The sequence below is a fragment of the Homalodisca vitripennis genome, chromosome 2 (assembly GCF_021130785.1).
Source record: "Homalodisca vitripennis isolate AUS2020 chromosome 2, UT_GWSS_2.1, whole genome shotgun sequence".
NCBI lineage: Eukaryota > Metazoa > Arthropoda > Insecta > Hemiptera > Cicadellidae > Homalodisca > Homalodisca vitripennis.
Window position 1 is genome coordinate 128,736,842 of NC_060208.1, and position 15,724 is coordinate 128,752,565.

A 15,724-nucleotide genomic window follows, 5' to 3' on the forward strand; every position below is an offset into this window, starting at 1 on the left:
AAAAGTGAATAAAGACATTTTAAAACATAATAAATGGCATACATGTCACAGTATTTCTTGTAGGCTGAAATGATAGAATAAATATAAAATGGGATACTAGAATTTGTGATTAGTTTTTGTTTTGTTCTTCAAATTTTATTATTTTAAACCACACTCATACACTACGTGTATGCACACATGCACTTCGTTATTTATTTTTGAGTGAAGAAATATACATTCTACCAGTCTCCTCTAATTGGAATATATTACTTAATTTAAAAACAAACAGTCCTCTGACCAATAAGTTATGTGGGTCTTTTGATGTGTTCCTTGAACACGAAAGGCATCACAGAAATAAAATTCAATTATTATTGGTCTGTTTGTTTTTAAAGTAAGTAGTGAAGAAATATATTTGAACCATTGTTATATAACCAGTAGTAAAATAGAAATTTGAAGTTTTATAAAGAGTTCTGGTTATAATACAGTTCAAGTTGCATAATTTATTATATATGATCTTATTCTTAATGTGTGATTGGCTATATTTACTATTAGTGTAAACAATTAAATGGTTGTATTCTTTACTTTTTTGTTTTTACCTTTTTTATTTATTATTTTTGTATAAAGTGTTCATTTTTAATATTTAAACAATTACATAAAACATATTTGAATGTGTATTGAGGTTTAACATTAATATTTTTAAAGAGCTAAAACCAAGATAGCTGCCAATAGAACTGGTTATATGTTTTATCAGATTGTTGAGTATCAACTATATACTAATATCACAATTTTAACTTCTATTCTCAAAAATAAACTCAATTCATTAAAATCTTATGACTATAACTATCTGATATGTTAAACTATACATTTCAATATCATTCCATGTATCCTATTCAATATTATGAATGTAATAATTTTATACCATTGTATTGTTGTATCATGAGATGTAAAGTACTATTATCACACATTAGATTTACTTACACAGGAAAATATTTATTTCAAATTAGCTATTTTTATTTAGAACACGATAAGATAAAATAAAAATCACAGTAACTGCTGCTATTGCTTTCAAGAAATACATTATTGTTTTTTTTTTTTTTTTTTTTTTTTTATTTATTATACATTTCTAAACTGAACCTAGGCAAAAGATAAAATGAAAAGTTATTACTGTACACTACAGGCCTTGATTATGCTATACTGACTGATAACTGAGAATGTTATCAAAGAAGATAATAATGAGGATTTGTTTTACAACCTCAAGGCCATCAATAACCTTAGTTTATTTTATTTACACTATGGACTTGATATTCATACAAATGTATAGTCCAAAAGTATAAAAAGGTGAGATATAGTTCCTTTTAGTGCATAATACTTTTTTGGTGTGCTGTATAAATATTTGTGTTATTAAATATGCATATTAAATTTTAAACTGTAATATAATGTTTAACTTTCACATTAAAATTTGTATAATCGATTAAATTTATGGATTGTGTCTTTTCCCACATTTACAAAAATCCATATTAATAGAGGAATTCCTCTGAACACTTGAACTGGAATTTATAAAGACATCTCCATATTAAGTTAAATCTTAATAGGTGTAAAATTATAATTCAATCTTGAGCTAATATTTATTTTGTTAAACAGGTAAACAAATAAAAACTTATTTCTATTGATCTTAAAGTAGAATTTTAATTGGAAAACATGTTAATAATGTAAATAAACAAACAGACCTGAGGTAGTGTTACCAAAGTTAAGCAGGACAGCATGGCTGTCTGGTCTGGTCTGGTCTGACAGGAACTGATAGAGACAGTGACAGTCCCCCTCCCACCTCTCCCTCTGACCAAAGCTGTGAGGTCACCACATGATGACTCATCCTCTGTTACTTCTACTCTATCTCAGAACCAGCTGATCTTGATTCTATTATTAGCTCTTACTCCTCATACTCTCATGTTTACACTTTCTCCCCATTTATCTGCTCCAGTACAATATTTTCTCAATTTAATCAAAAGTTGACTGTATATCTTCTTATTCATTGCTGTTATACTCTACTCACAAAAAACGCAGTATACAGATAATTGGTAAACCAAGGTTATCCTCTTCAATTAAGGCCAGGCTGGGTGACCTACAGGTTGAGATTTGAACAGTAGCTTCCTCATATGTTAAAAGTGTTAATTTTGGAAAACTGAGATTTCAAATTATTAGTAGTTTAATAATTAAAAAATATTACAATATTTAAATTAACAAAATTATTAGATTTTTGGATTTGATTGCCCGATGAAAACTTATTTGTACTTTTTTAATAGGTGAAAAAAGTGTTCACTATGATTCAAAATGGCAGTTATAGAACATTCTTATGAAATTCCTTGAAAAGTTAAAAATTGGAAAACTACATATAAAAAAATAAAACCTGACCAGACAGTTAAGGTTATGGTAGCTTACTCCTTGTTTCAATTTAGTTGAAAATAACTGAAAATGTATGTTTTCACTGTAGAGACTTTTTAGACTTTAATTTACTTGACAATAATTATAAGACCTGAGGGAATTGTCTAGGAAGGGATTATCAACCGACCTTAACAAATAAGGTAACTTGCTAAAGATATTATCACTAAAGATAATTTTATATACTTCTCCATTTTTTTTCATTTGTCTATTTTTTTGTGAAATGAAATGTACAAATTTTAAAATACAAAAAAAATTCATGGAAGATCTCTACACTGAACATGTTTCTATGTAGTAACTAATTTTTAGATTACACAAAGATGGACAAATAAACAGAATATAACCAACAACCTTAACGATTTTATACTTAGTTTTAATTTGAAGAAAAAAAACATTGAATCTTAGTAGGAGAAAACTTTATTAGCAAATTGCTTTATTAACATCTTTTCCCTTGATTATTTAACTCTTAAACTGACAATAAACATTATAATATCGACCCAAATTAATTCCGTAGTGGAGGTTGACATTCAGTATTATAATGTTGGTCTGAGACACTATAATCACAGTCCATACTATATGAAACCATTTTGACAGTTCATTTAGTACACAAGTTAACAATAACACCACTACACAAAACATAGTCATGGGAAGGGTTGTTTAAACATCAATGTTAAATCCAGTTCACTTTTCTCTTAATGCAGCGTCTGGAATCTGATGCTGTTACAGACTTGACTCCTTGAATCTGGAGCCATGTTTGTCTAAAGAGATTGAAAAAAAAAGTCAAAAACTAAAAATTTACATTGTTTTGTCAACAGACACCCAGATTACAAAATATAGTGTAATGCAGGTGAATTGGCATTCTCATTCTCATCAGGTGCACAACTGAATGCACTACGATGTTATTGACATGATCTCTAAGCAGAGTGGAGAAACCAAATTTTCTACACACAATGTAGCCCATGGTGGGAAGGGTTGTTTAAATATGAATGTTAACTTTAGCACCAGTTCACGTTTCTCTTAATGCAGCATCTGGAATCTGATGATGTTACAGACTTGACTCCTGTAATCTGGAGCCATGTTTGTCTGAAGAGATCCACAAAAAGTCAACGACAAACAAGCTCAAAACTAACAATTTACATAGTTTTGACATCAGAGACACCTTGACTTTTTCATGGTGAATCAAGGTGTATTTGTATTCTCATTGTTTCATCAGGTGCACAATCCACAAACAAAATTTTCACAGTAAGTCCAATGAAATCGGTTCTTTCTACAAATTTAGTTTTTTTAGGTCCTTGGTAAGAAAAACACTTCCAAAAAGTGGCTTCCGGATAATACAAAAGTACCAACTCAGGCAACCTAGACCTTGACAGTAACACACATGCCCTTTATGCTTTCTAGAACCCCAAACCAAACCAATATTTCAGCAACAATTCAATATCAGTATGATCAGTGATATATTGCCATATCAAACAATCTACATCAGAAAAAATTTGTGATTTGTGAAAAACTATTGTGAACACCTACACACTAATTTGAGGGAAACCAGCTAATAATTATTTATTACTTTTTAGTGTAAGAATTATAATTTTTGTTAATTAAAAAAAATATTTCCATAGTAACAAATTTAGGCTTTTTTATACTATTTGTAGGTTTTACAATATATTTCATGTTTCTTTCAAGAGAACCTAGATACCATTACATATTTTCTGAAACTAGACAAATTGAAGAATAAATTGGTTATCTTAGATTCTAATATTTACTATATTATCACACTTTACAAGGTACAGTTCCACCAATTTTCAAAAATTAAAAAAAAGATACTTAAAAATGTTTATTTAATTATTTGTGCATATTTAAAAAAATCATAATTACTTCTAAATCCCTCTGAAAAAATAGTGTATTACACATGTAGGTTTATAGTATAAATTTATATTTTTACAAAATATTTAAAGTACGAGTATAAATACAACAAAATTAGATAGATAAGTATGATGTTCTTGAATACGTTTTCCACATTATAAACAAATTACTGAAATACAGAATTCAGATGGATCTATATATTGTTGTTACGTTACACAATTTTAATCTTACCCTATTTACAATAAAAGTACAGTATAAATACTGTTTTATAATTAATATTTTTAAATAAACAAATATCATGAAAATAAAGTTGTATAATGTATACAGTATCACCTTGCTTGCACACAGTAAATACTAAAAAAAGTCCTATAACCTTGAACTTATTATTTATTAATTCGAAAACAACAGAATTTTTTACCAAAGACGAGAGCCTTCAATGAACTAATCTCAGAGCAAAACCTCTCTCTTGATTGACAAGAATCTGTATTAACGTCATTGGTCATAAATTGACAACGCGGGCAATAATTCTACTGTAGATCAGAACACGATCTTAAGTGTCTCACTCCAATTAAGTTGTTATAAAATTAACATTTTGTATACTGAACATATTTATTACGTATTATTTGTATATTGAACAAGATTATTAGAAGTTATCCTTTCAGTGCAATGGACCTTTATTATTAAAAAGCAGTTTAGAGTAACATTATTGCATTGTTTCATTATGGAATGAACCATCATATAGTACAAATGATAAAAAAAATAATTTGATTTACTATTGGTTATTTAAGATGCAGTAGAACTAATTTTTTTTAACAGTTTTACACAGACATGAGATTTATATTAACAGGTTGTTTAAGTGAGACCCATTATTTGGGTGCCATGTGAAATAGTGAAATAGCTAAAAATTAGCTTAACCCTTCAAATGCTGTTGATGCGTATATGTGATCTCATGACTTGCTCTGAACGCCTTGACGGGTATACACGTTTTGGCTACTTTTATTGTTTGCATCTTCATGGTTACCCGGAATGTAGCTATGTCGTGTTATTCCACACATGGAATCTTCACAGGCTGAGTTCGACAAATATATCTAATAATAATCAAATCAAATCAATGAATTCTTTATTGTTTGTATCTATCTTCATGGTTACCCGGAATGTAGCTATGTCGTGTTATTCCACACATGGAATCTTCACAGGCTGAGTTCGACAAATATATCTAATAATAATCAAATCAAATCAATGAATTCTTTATTGTTTGTATCTTCATGGTTACCCGGAATGTAGCTATGTCGTGTTATTCCACACATGGAATCTTCACAGGCTGAGTTCCACAAATATATCTAATAATAATCAAATCAAATCAAAGAATTCTTTATTGTTTTTGCATCTTCATGGTTACCCGGAATGTAGCTATGTCGTGTTATTCCACACATGGAATCTTCACAGGCTGAGTTCCACAAATATATCTAATAATAATCAAATCAAATCAAAGAATTCTTATTGTTAAATTCTTCAAGAAATAACATGGCGTCAAGCTTAAAATGCAATACATTATGAAAGTACAATTGTACATTACAAAGTTGAGTCTTACTTTACAAAGTCTTGTTTGGGTCCTTTACTAAGTCAAAATATTCATTTAGGGTGTAGAAGGGTCACTGCACCAGCCAGTCTTTGAGTTGCCTTCCAGTAAGATTCTTCAGATCCAGAGGGAGTGAGTTGTAGATCTTGCGTCCAATGTAAGAGGGCTTCTTACTGTATTTAGTGGTGTAATGTGCTGGTGGAACATAATCTTTAGCTCTGCGAGTGTTGTAGTAGTGTACATCACTTCCTCTTGCAAAGTCTGTTTGGTCTGTGTACATGACCACTGCATGTATATACAAAGACACAACCGTCAGAAGCTTAAGTGATTTATATGCACTTCTGCAACTCTCTAATGGACTAAGGTCTGCTAATGCCCTCACTGCTTTCTTCTGAAGTATTAGGATTTTGTTAAGGTTTTGGTCAGAAGTGCCACCCCAAACTATTATACCATACCGAATGTGGGATTCTATTAGGACATAGTAGGCTACTTTTGCAGCGTCCAGCCCCCTATCCATTTTATCCTACGCTCTGCAAAAATACCAGATCCAAGTTTTTTACTCAATATTTGAATATGCTCATTCCAGGATAGATCTTTGTCAATAGTTAAACCTAATAGTTTGGACTTGTCCTCCACTATGATGTCATTGATATTGGGTATAGGTTCAAATCTTCTGCTAAAATTTAACTGAGTTGTTTTGGATTGGTTTATTGCCAAGTCATACTGGAGAATTATAATAATAATAAAATAAATAACAATAAAACAATATATAGGCAGAAATCATACATTTTTTATCCTTTCATAAAGGTTAGAAATACAAAAAATAATGGTTGCAAAAATTAATTTTGTGTTTATTTTTCAATAAATGAGCACTAAAGAGAAATTAGCCAATTTTAGTGTGGCACTCTAAGGGTTAAAATATTAAAACTGTGCAGTTTTACTTTTATGTTATATTAAAGGTTAACCACAAATTACTTCTAGAAATGAAGACAATAAAAGTTGTGTAGTACAGCCATGTATCGTAGCGCATGCTTTTATTTTGAAGGCGTTTTATGTTGCCGCTATTGAAAAATACTCTTAGAGATACAAACAATTTTAAATTCTTTTTGTCATTAATAAATTTAGTCTATATATAACAAACATTTGTGGAAATTTACAATTCTTGAATTAAGTGTTTTAGTTAATTGTATGCATTTAAAATATAATAGGTATTGAAACTAACTAAATATTTTTGTATTAATCCCCGATTTAGATTTTACATTGCAAAACATATTATATTTTGAAAAAAATCTAGGCTAGTAATTACTATTTATTTTTATAATTTAAAACAGCAATTGTATAAAATGTTTAAGGATTTCGCAAATTTAATGACATATTTTACATTAAAATGCATGAACTACATTGCTTAAAACTGATACAAATAGTTAATAGATCCACCATCAAAACGTCTGACTACGGAAAATGTAGCAGTGTACGTTGTGTATCTACCATTGCACGCTGAACGCTCAGCCGTGCCACGCCATATAATCTTGAAGTAGCACCTGCAACTCCCAAATCGGCCACAACTCAGGGGTCATATCGTCGAGCATGAAAAGAACTTGTATCACATGTAGTATTGCCTGTACTCACCTCCTGATCAGGACTCTGCACCTTGCCCTTGCCTGAAGAAAGGTATGCTTGTTCCAGGACCTTGCGTCGATCTACTTCACGTTCCAGTCGCCGCCGCCACACCTCTTCACGCTGTCCCACCGCATCCAGGCAATGTTGTAGGTTTGACAGCATGGCGCCAGTTGTCTCTCGGAAAGTCAGGGCCTCGCCCTTAAAATCCACAGCTTGTAGAGCATGATCTGATGCCACCTCTCCTGCGTATCGCATTGTTACAGTTAGTACAATAATTCAACATGGTAAGAATGATACTAATCTCCTATAGCTCACTCTGTGCGAAGACAGTAAGTTAAGACACAGTATGGATTGGATGGTCTGAGTGAAATGCTATTGTTGGATTACTAAACAATGTTCACATGCAATTAATATTCCTGCTGGTTGTTGACTGAACTCTAGTTGAATAGAATGTTTCAATACTGACTGTCAAATAGAAACTATGTGAATTGGTGTGTTTTAATGATTTTATCAGATATTTTTACTATCTATTCAAATATTAACCCCATTAAAAAAGTTATCTTCATGTTCTTAATAAACAAAAAGAAAATATTTTCATGTGTTAATAAATCAAAGAAATGTTGCTTGTCAATTTTTAATAAAGCATAAATGTTAATGCACTAAGTTGGTGCCAACTGCCATGTTCATACAGTACGTGTTCAGAATTTCAACTTTGATATAGGTAAAAACAAGTATAAAATATACTTAGTGTTGAATACCAAACAAAAACCTTCGATTTCAGCTATAATATAACATTTAATTAATGCCACAGACTTCATCCAAAGAATAATTATGTTTTATTAAGTTTTTATTTAAAATTATGGATTTCAAAATGTTATTTTAATTTTATTTGTAAGATACAATAAAAATATATAACTGTAAAATATACAGAATATTACAAAAAGTCAAAGACAACACTATTTTTATTAAAGACACAAACACACATTGGATTAGCACTACATGGACAAATCTATCAAAAGATGTAAAAAAAATCATTCAAAAAACATGCAAACAAAAACGTCACTTACAAAACAGCAAATAGATTGAAAAATCCAAAAGATGAAAAAATTATTAATAAACCAGGCATACAGTTTTAAGTATTGGTTTGTGTGTTTTAAATGTAATTAAGTTAAAAACTTAGGGTATGACTCACCTGGAGATTTGTTTGCTGCTGTCTCAGCACATGAATCAAAATATCCCTGTAGAGTTTTCATCTGGTTGCAAAGTATGTCTTTATAAGTTTCCATTTCTGCCAGTTTTTCTTTCAAAGCTGAAAAAGTATACTGGAATGAACCACTATATATAATTAATTATATTGTTTTAGATTTTATATGACTGAATGTTTATTGCATTAATTCCAGAAAGAAAAAATTCCCCATCAATTTATGATTACTTACATTCTTATATGTCTGCCTATCTGTTAATATTTTCCTTAGGATGTATTGTTTTAGAAAAAAAAAAAAAAAAAATCCAACATGATGTTCTTAAAACATAAATGGGAGGGTGGACAATTTGAGAAAACATAAAAAAATTAATATATAAATTACTTAAATCATAGAATTATTATCAACCTTTTGCATGCCATAGACATACATTCTAATGTAAACTTGGACAAACGTTCCAAATACGATTATATCCATATTAATACATTGTGTCTCATGGAGAAATTTTTAGTTCACAAAAACCTATTAAATGGCACAGAGCAGGGGCCAGGAAGTATTCTTAGATAACATATATCATACATTCCGCAGAAGGGGAAAGGGAGGCCTTTTGTTTCGCCCCACACAACTGCTAATCCTCGTATCTTTTACAAGACCATAACAGGACATCCGTTGTCCATCGGTGGCATGTGTTACTACTTGATCTGTCATCACAAATGTGTCCATTGTGTATCTTGTTACTGTTTAAATATGTTAAATGTTTTATCTTTTACTTAAACATTAGAATTGCACTAAGATTAAATTATACTATTGTAAACTACTACTACAAAATTTTACTAGTTATGACAAAACAATAGACAAGGCAAGAAAGTAGAGTAATATCTGGTAATTGAAATAAAATTTTTCAGTTTTATTATAACGTAATACGCATTTGAATGGTCAATTTTGTAAACAGTTATTTTGAGTTTTTGTCAATAAAATGGTTTTAATCAAAATATTTTGTTTTGTTTTTAAGGGATTTACTTTTTACGGCGTCAGTAATACAAAAATTAGCTCTTAACTTTATTAGCTACAAAAATAGTTTTTAGTTATCTTGGCGTTTAAGCAAAATTATAAAAATCATTAGCAGTGTACAAAACTTTACAGCATGTTTTGAGAACAATGCCTTGATATTCAAATAAATACTCAAATTCAATACTACCATTACTGAAAAATAGTTCATGAGGCTATTAATAAAATATCAAAAAAACTTGAATTTGAGAAAATAAATTTTTTTTGAAGAAACTACCTGAACTTAATCAAAACAATATGCATTCACAATTTAATATACGTTCAATAAAATTATTTTAACGCTTCAATTAATTGTAAAATCTCATACATCATGTATTAATCCTTACCCTTAAGTGTTGGTATAGAACACAGACCAATAATTCCCATCTTCTCCTTAAGACAACATACTGAATAGCATGCAAAAAGAAAACACATCAACTTATTTACAGCAGCCATTAACTATGCATTTATATGTTGGGTGAAACGGATGGAAGAAGCTACTAACCATAGCTGGATGTTTTTGGTAGTGCCATACATAAATTACGAGACCTATAAAAACGGAAACCTTAAGTTTATGTACCACAGGGATTTATTGTCATAATTGCAACTCTTTGATGTTTGTGAAGGCAAAATTGCTGTGGCAAAAAAAGAAAACAATATCAATGTCTCTATTCAATCCTTATTATATATGTATTAAAGCGTTTGTTAAACAGCTATTTGATTTAGACTAAAAACAAAAGAACTAAGCGATATATTATACTCTGTCTTGTAAAAAATTCATTTGTAATAGTAATAATTTACTTTCAAAGCCTAACAAATTAAAAATGTAATATTATTTTTATTTAATTCATTATTTTTCCTGTATGCATCAGGGAGTTGTAGTTTTCATAAGGAGTTTTTGATACCTTTATTATGTGTGCCATTTCAGAAATTATCAGTGGAGGATGAGCAGGCAATAGAATTTTCTGAAATATATATATAATATATATATATAATATATATATATATATATATATATACAGAAAAATGTATATAATGAAAAATGGAAGGGAATTAATTGGCAAAAGTAGATTCTCAGTACTAATTTTTGTGAGTAGTGCAAAATAGTACGAACAATATGTCAAATGAATGTTCTGAAATTAATGAATGACGCAGCAAAATGCAACTCAGCGAACAACCAAATTTATTGTTAGAAGCCTTGAGTGGGCTCGTTTGTAACAGTGGTCCATTGACAAAATTAAATGTATATTATAACATGAAAAACACGTATAAACATATACTGTGTTTGTGTTGTAAGTGTTTATATTGATATTTTTATGAGAATATTGTACAATATCGTAATAAATATTGCATATTTTTATACGGTGGTTAACAATGGTCCTGAACAAAATTGTAAAGCCCTTTCTATGAAAAGCGAATAAAAAAATCCTTGTACTAAGCAATTAACCTTTAATATCGTTAAGACTTACCCAATCCTTTCTTGAAACTGGAGTTTGAAGCAGTAGAGATTGTGTTGGACGCAAGAGAAAGAGCACTGCCATGGCGTTTTAGACTGTTCTCACTACCATATCCTGATTCAGCCTGGAGAAAAAAACAGACCAGAATTATTTCCAGCAGAAAAAAGCAACATAATTAAAAGTATAAAAACTGTTCCAAGGTTATAGATATATTCTGAACCACAACTACAGAATATGAAACAATAAATATTTTACACAAAATATAATGTAGGATTATTCCACACCACGTATTGTGTAACAAGCTTCACTCAAATCCATAGCTCAATTTGCGTTCGTAAGATATCCATTCTATTTTTCCAGAAAATACTCTCCTCCTGCAACAACACACTTGGTCCAATGTTCATACAGCTGTTCAAACACTTTTGGAAATCATTATGTGAAATTTCTTTAATTGTTTTCATTGCTATTTCCTTGATAGCCACAGCATCAGCAAAACGTTTTAACTCCAACAATGTTTTCAATGTGGGAACAAGAAATCGGCCGGCACCAGGTCAGGTGAGTACAGTAGATGTTTTAGTGTAGTAACAATGTTTTTGGCTATATAATTACACACTAAAAAGATCAATGTACAAGGGCCTTGTTGTGAAGCAAAACCATTTGTTTCCTGCCTATTTTTCAGGGCATTTCCTCCTGATGGCATCCCTTAAGAATTTCCACTGTTTGTTCCTCTGGAATTAACTCGTAGTGAATTAACAAAACCGTCAAAAGAGCATAACTATTCCCTTGCTTTAGTCAAAGAGAAATTTATCTTTCCTTGAACATGTTGTTATTTTCCATTTAAGGGACTGGCTTGTTTGTGGGTCACAGAGAAATCACCTTGTCTCATCACCAGTTACAATGTATTTTAAAAGATACCAATCTGCATCAGCCATATTAACTCACCAGCCATTATCATCCATTAACAGACGTTTGGTTTGTGGGTCCTAGGGAAAACATCTTAGCATGAATTTAACAACTCAAGAATCTCACTAGGTGATTTTTGAAGCAAAACAGAATTTAATGCTTGATCACTGTTCATTAATTGCCATTTTTTTAATTAAGCAGATTAACTTGCAGACACACAAAAACACTCTCCATTAGTAAACCATGACAACTAAGCTATATCAACACTACAGATATTCTCTCTCCAACCCGCTAGGAATATTTAAACCAAATTTGAAACTTTTTTAAGTCTACCTCATATATGTCCAATATATAACTCAAGCTATTGTAATTTGTTTTTAAACCAGCCAAACCACAACAAAATTAATTAGAATTTCTAGGTGCTAAACACTAATAATAATTAGCATGCTAGTAGGTTAATACATAAAACTGCATGAATAAACATTTAAAACACTAAATATAACCAGGGCTGCTACAATCAGGGGCTGGAACAACCAGGGCTTCATACCACCATGTATGTGCACAGTAACAGAGGCATGGAAAAAAGTAAACAGGAAAAAAATAATAATAAGCAATAATAATAATGGAATTACTATGTTTTTATATTTTTCTAAATACTAAAGACAGGATGTAAAATATTTCTAATGCTCACTAATAATTCAAAAGTGCAATGCTTAACTATTTTAGTGCCGACATCTGTATATATGGATATTTGAAAAACTAAATAAAAATGCAAAAGCAAGTTAATATAAATGTTGCAAAATCTACCAAGGAATTATGATGTCCAAATAATCACAATCAGAATTTTATTGTCATATTAAACATTGTTCACAAGTTTTTTGATATGCCCTTAGTAAATGTTTTACACCAACTAACTCCGGGGAAGAAAATCCCTTAAATGGCAAATCCAGTGAACTGCTCTCCAGATCTGAGGCTGAATCCCGCTCACCTTTTCTGATTTAGGTCCAGTTAGTATGAAAGACCTTTTTCTTTTAAGGACAATATTACTTATTAAATATGCTAATATTTCCTTTCCTCTTCTGTTAAAATTATGTCTCTGTCTAGTATGTAGAGATGCTCTAACACAACCTCCAGCGTTTACTACAAAAACATGTTTAAGTCCAGTACAAATATCTTTGATTCTCATATTGGCCACCTTTACTTTTTGTTAACGCACGACCATGTCTGCAGGTCATGCCTATGTGGAATATTTACTACAACTACACTTGTCTAATCTAATACACCTAATGTTTCTTTGAGCACCTAATAACATTTTCCGTGGAATTTTTCATAACATTTTCCGTGGAATTTTTCACCACATCATTTAATCCGGCAATTAATACAACAAAGTCTTTAGCACCCAAGTCTTTGCACTCTCCAGTCACACTACTTGTAACACCACAGGATAAGGCACTGAGTTTTACCGTAGAACTTACATCAAATTGTCTCCCACATTTAGTGTTGACAACCAATGAAGCTAACTCTGGCCCAAAGCTATCAGAGTATATTTTAATCTGCTTAGACTTGTTTGATTTAGCCTTGTCTCTCCCCATACTGGCAGAATATTGCTGGTTATGTTTGTTAGCTTTCTGCTTTAAGTTTAAGTGTTAGTTGTGCTTTAAGTTCATTACTTAGAAAACTCACACTAGAGTATGCAACCAACTGAGCTTTCTCACACTGTCCTTCTTTAAGATCTGACAGTGTTTCATGTATGTTTCTGCTTTCTAAGTTTACAGAACTCGTGGTATGAGGTTATATTTTTAGTAGATAAAATTTATTTCCACAAACTTCTGAATAAGACAGTCCGATTAGAGACAACTTGCTGGTTAGACCTGGATACCTGTTCTCACAAAATAGTTATTATTTCATTTTTAGAGGAAAGTTCTTCATTAATTAAATAAATTTGCTAAGACTGAACATTTGTTATCGTGGACAGAAAGATATATCTTCACTGTATGATCGCACAGTAAACCACTCTAAGCAGAATATGGTCTATTCTCAGTAATTCATCTTTCTGACTTTTTCTTCCAGCTCTGTGGAAGTTGTGAAACAAGCTGATTATTCTTGTCTCTAAGGTTGGTACAAAGATCTGTCATAGCTTTAAGTTTGTTATTTTCAGCTTGAAGAGTAGCCACATTAAGATTAAGTTCAGTAATAGAATCCTCCACCTCATTTTCCAAGATAGAAATATTGTTCCTCAGTTGACTATTTTCGAACATTAGCTGACTATAATCCTCAGTTACTTCAAGCACGTTCTCTGGAAAATCATCTATTTCCTTGGAATTTGTATCTTTAATAACCATGTTTTTACTACTCCTAAATCACCTAGTGGCAGTAGGATTGTTTGGTGATGCTTTCAATATCAAAGATATTTTTACCATAGCAGTAAATTAGTGTCCAATTATGACAATATTGACAGTAAATAACTTATTTAGACAAAAAAAATACTAGTATAAATAGTCACATCAATATAAAAAAGGAAACAATAAGTGAAATAAAAGTTTTCAGTTTTAAAAGTTCCAATATTATTCACCCAATGGGCTTGGTTTTAGTTTGGAGTCTCTATTTACACACAATCAAGCAAAAGAGAGCTGACAGTTTAGAGATAAGAGTTATTCAGTTGTCCACAAACTCAGAGCACTGCAAAGGTCATGATTCAACAACCAGCCAGGCCCTCCCTATCACTACTGCTGATAAAGATCCCTCTTATCTCTAAATGAACATATTGTCCTCATTGGAAATTTAAAATTTTGTATGGTAACTTTTCCACTTTTTCCATTTGTGTTAAAAATGTCACTTGATACTAAACCAGCTGACTTTCTTTACAGATTGGCATAAAGAAGTTATATAATCTCTTTAAAAAAACCACTTAAACTTAGAGCAAAACACAGGAGCAAACTCTGAAGTGTAATCACAATGGGTCCACTCCCACTGCTATTTCGGATATACGGATGTGCAGTAAAAGTTCTACACGATAATTTTTTTTATGTATTATAAATTTGTTGGTACATAAACAATCAGAATAGACCGTATTACAAGAAAAATTTTATAAACTGTTTAGAAATCTCATGAGTTTAGATTAGGCCTACAAGAAAAAGTGAAAATGTAGGTTTGCACAATAAGTAGTGTTATCTTTATAGTTTTATGGATAATAAAATAAGTTTTGGTACTTTTAGTATCAGTTGTTTTGAGGAATTTTTTAAAGTGCTGTTTTGCATACAAAACTGGAAAAATGTTCATAAGTTTTTTGGTAAGTACCATTTGTGTTTTTTAATGTAGTAAATTAACAGTATATGCATGTTTTATGTGTTTTTAAAAATTAAGCAATTTGTCTGAAAAGAAAATTATACCAAATTAAGAGCCTATCTATAACAATTAAGTTTTACGGAAGGTTTAGTCAAATGTTACAAAATCGCTGAAAACAGGAAAGGGTTAAAATTGTGGTAACTTAATAATCCGAATTAGTTGGTTTCTTCAGTTCACTGATGTGAGATGTGAGAAGTATAAAAATCTAAGAAACTTCAGCCAATAAAATGAGATAAGTTACATATGATAACTTTTGAGGTCCAAAAAATAGATAGAAGTAAACAATTGGCAGGGAG

The 15,724-nt window shown here is 30.7% G+C and overlaps 1 protein-coding gene across 2 annotated transcripts in view; it reads right to left on the reverse strand.

Annotated features, from left to right (window-relative positions):
* Positions 1-15,724, reverse strand: part of LOC124354725 (ceramide transfer protein) — a 44,949-nt gene that overhangs the window by 13,689 nt on the left and 15,536 nt on the right. Inside the window, exons 3-5 of one of the 2 annotated variants that reach the window (XM_046805382.1) lie at positions 11,193-11,304; positions 8,667-8,783; positions 7,484-7,716 (exon numbers count right to left, since the gene is read on the reverse strand). In XM_046805382.1, coding sequence (XP_046661338.1) covers positions 7,484-7,716; positions 8,667-8,783; positions 11,193-11,304 — 462 coding nt within the window. Of the gene's footprint in view, positions 1-1,706; positions 1,836-7,483; positions 7,717-8,666; positions 8,784-11,192; positions 11,305-15,724 lie in introns of those variants that run through there. The other variant, XM_046805383.1, reaches the window with a different exon arrangement.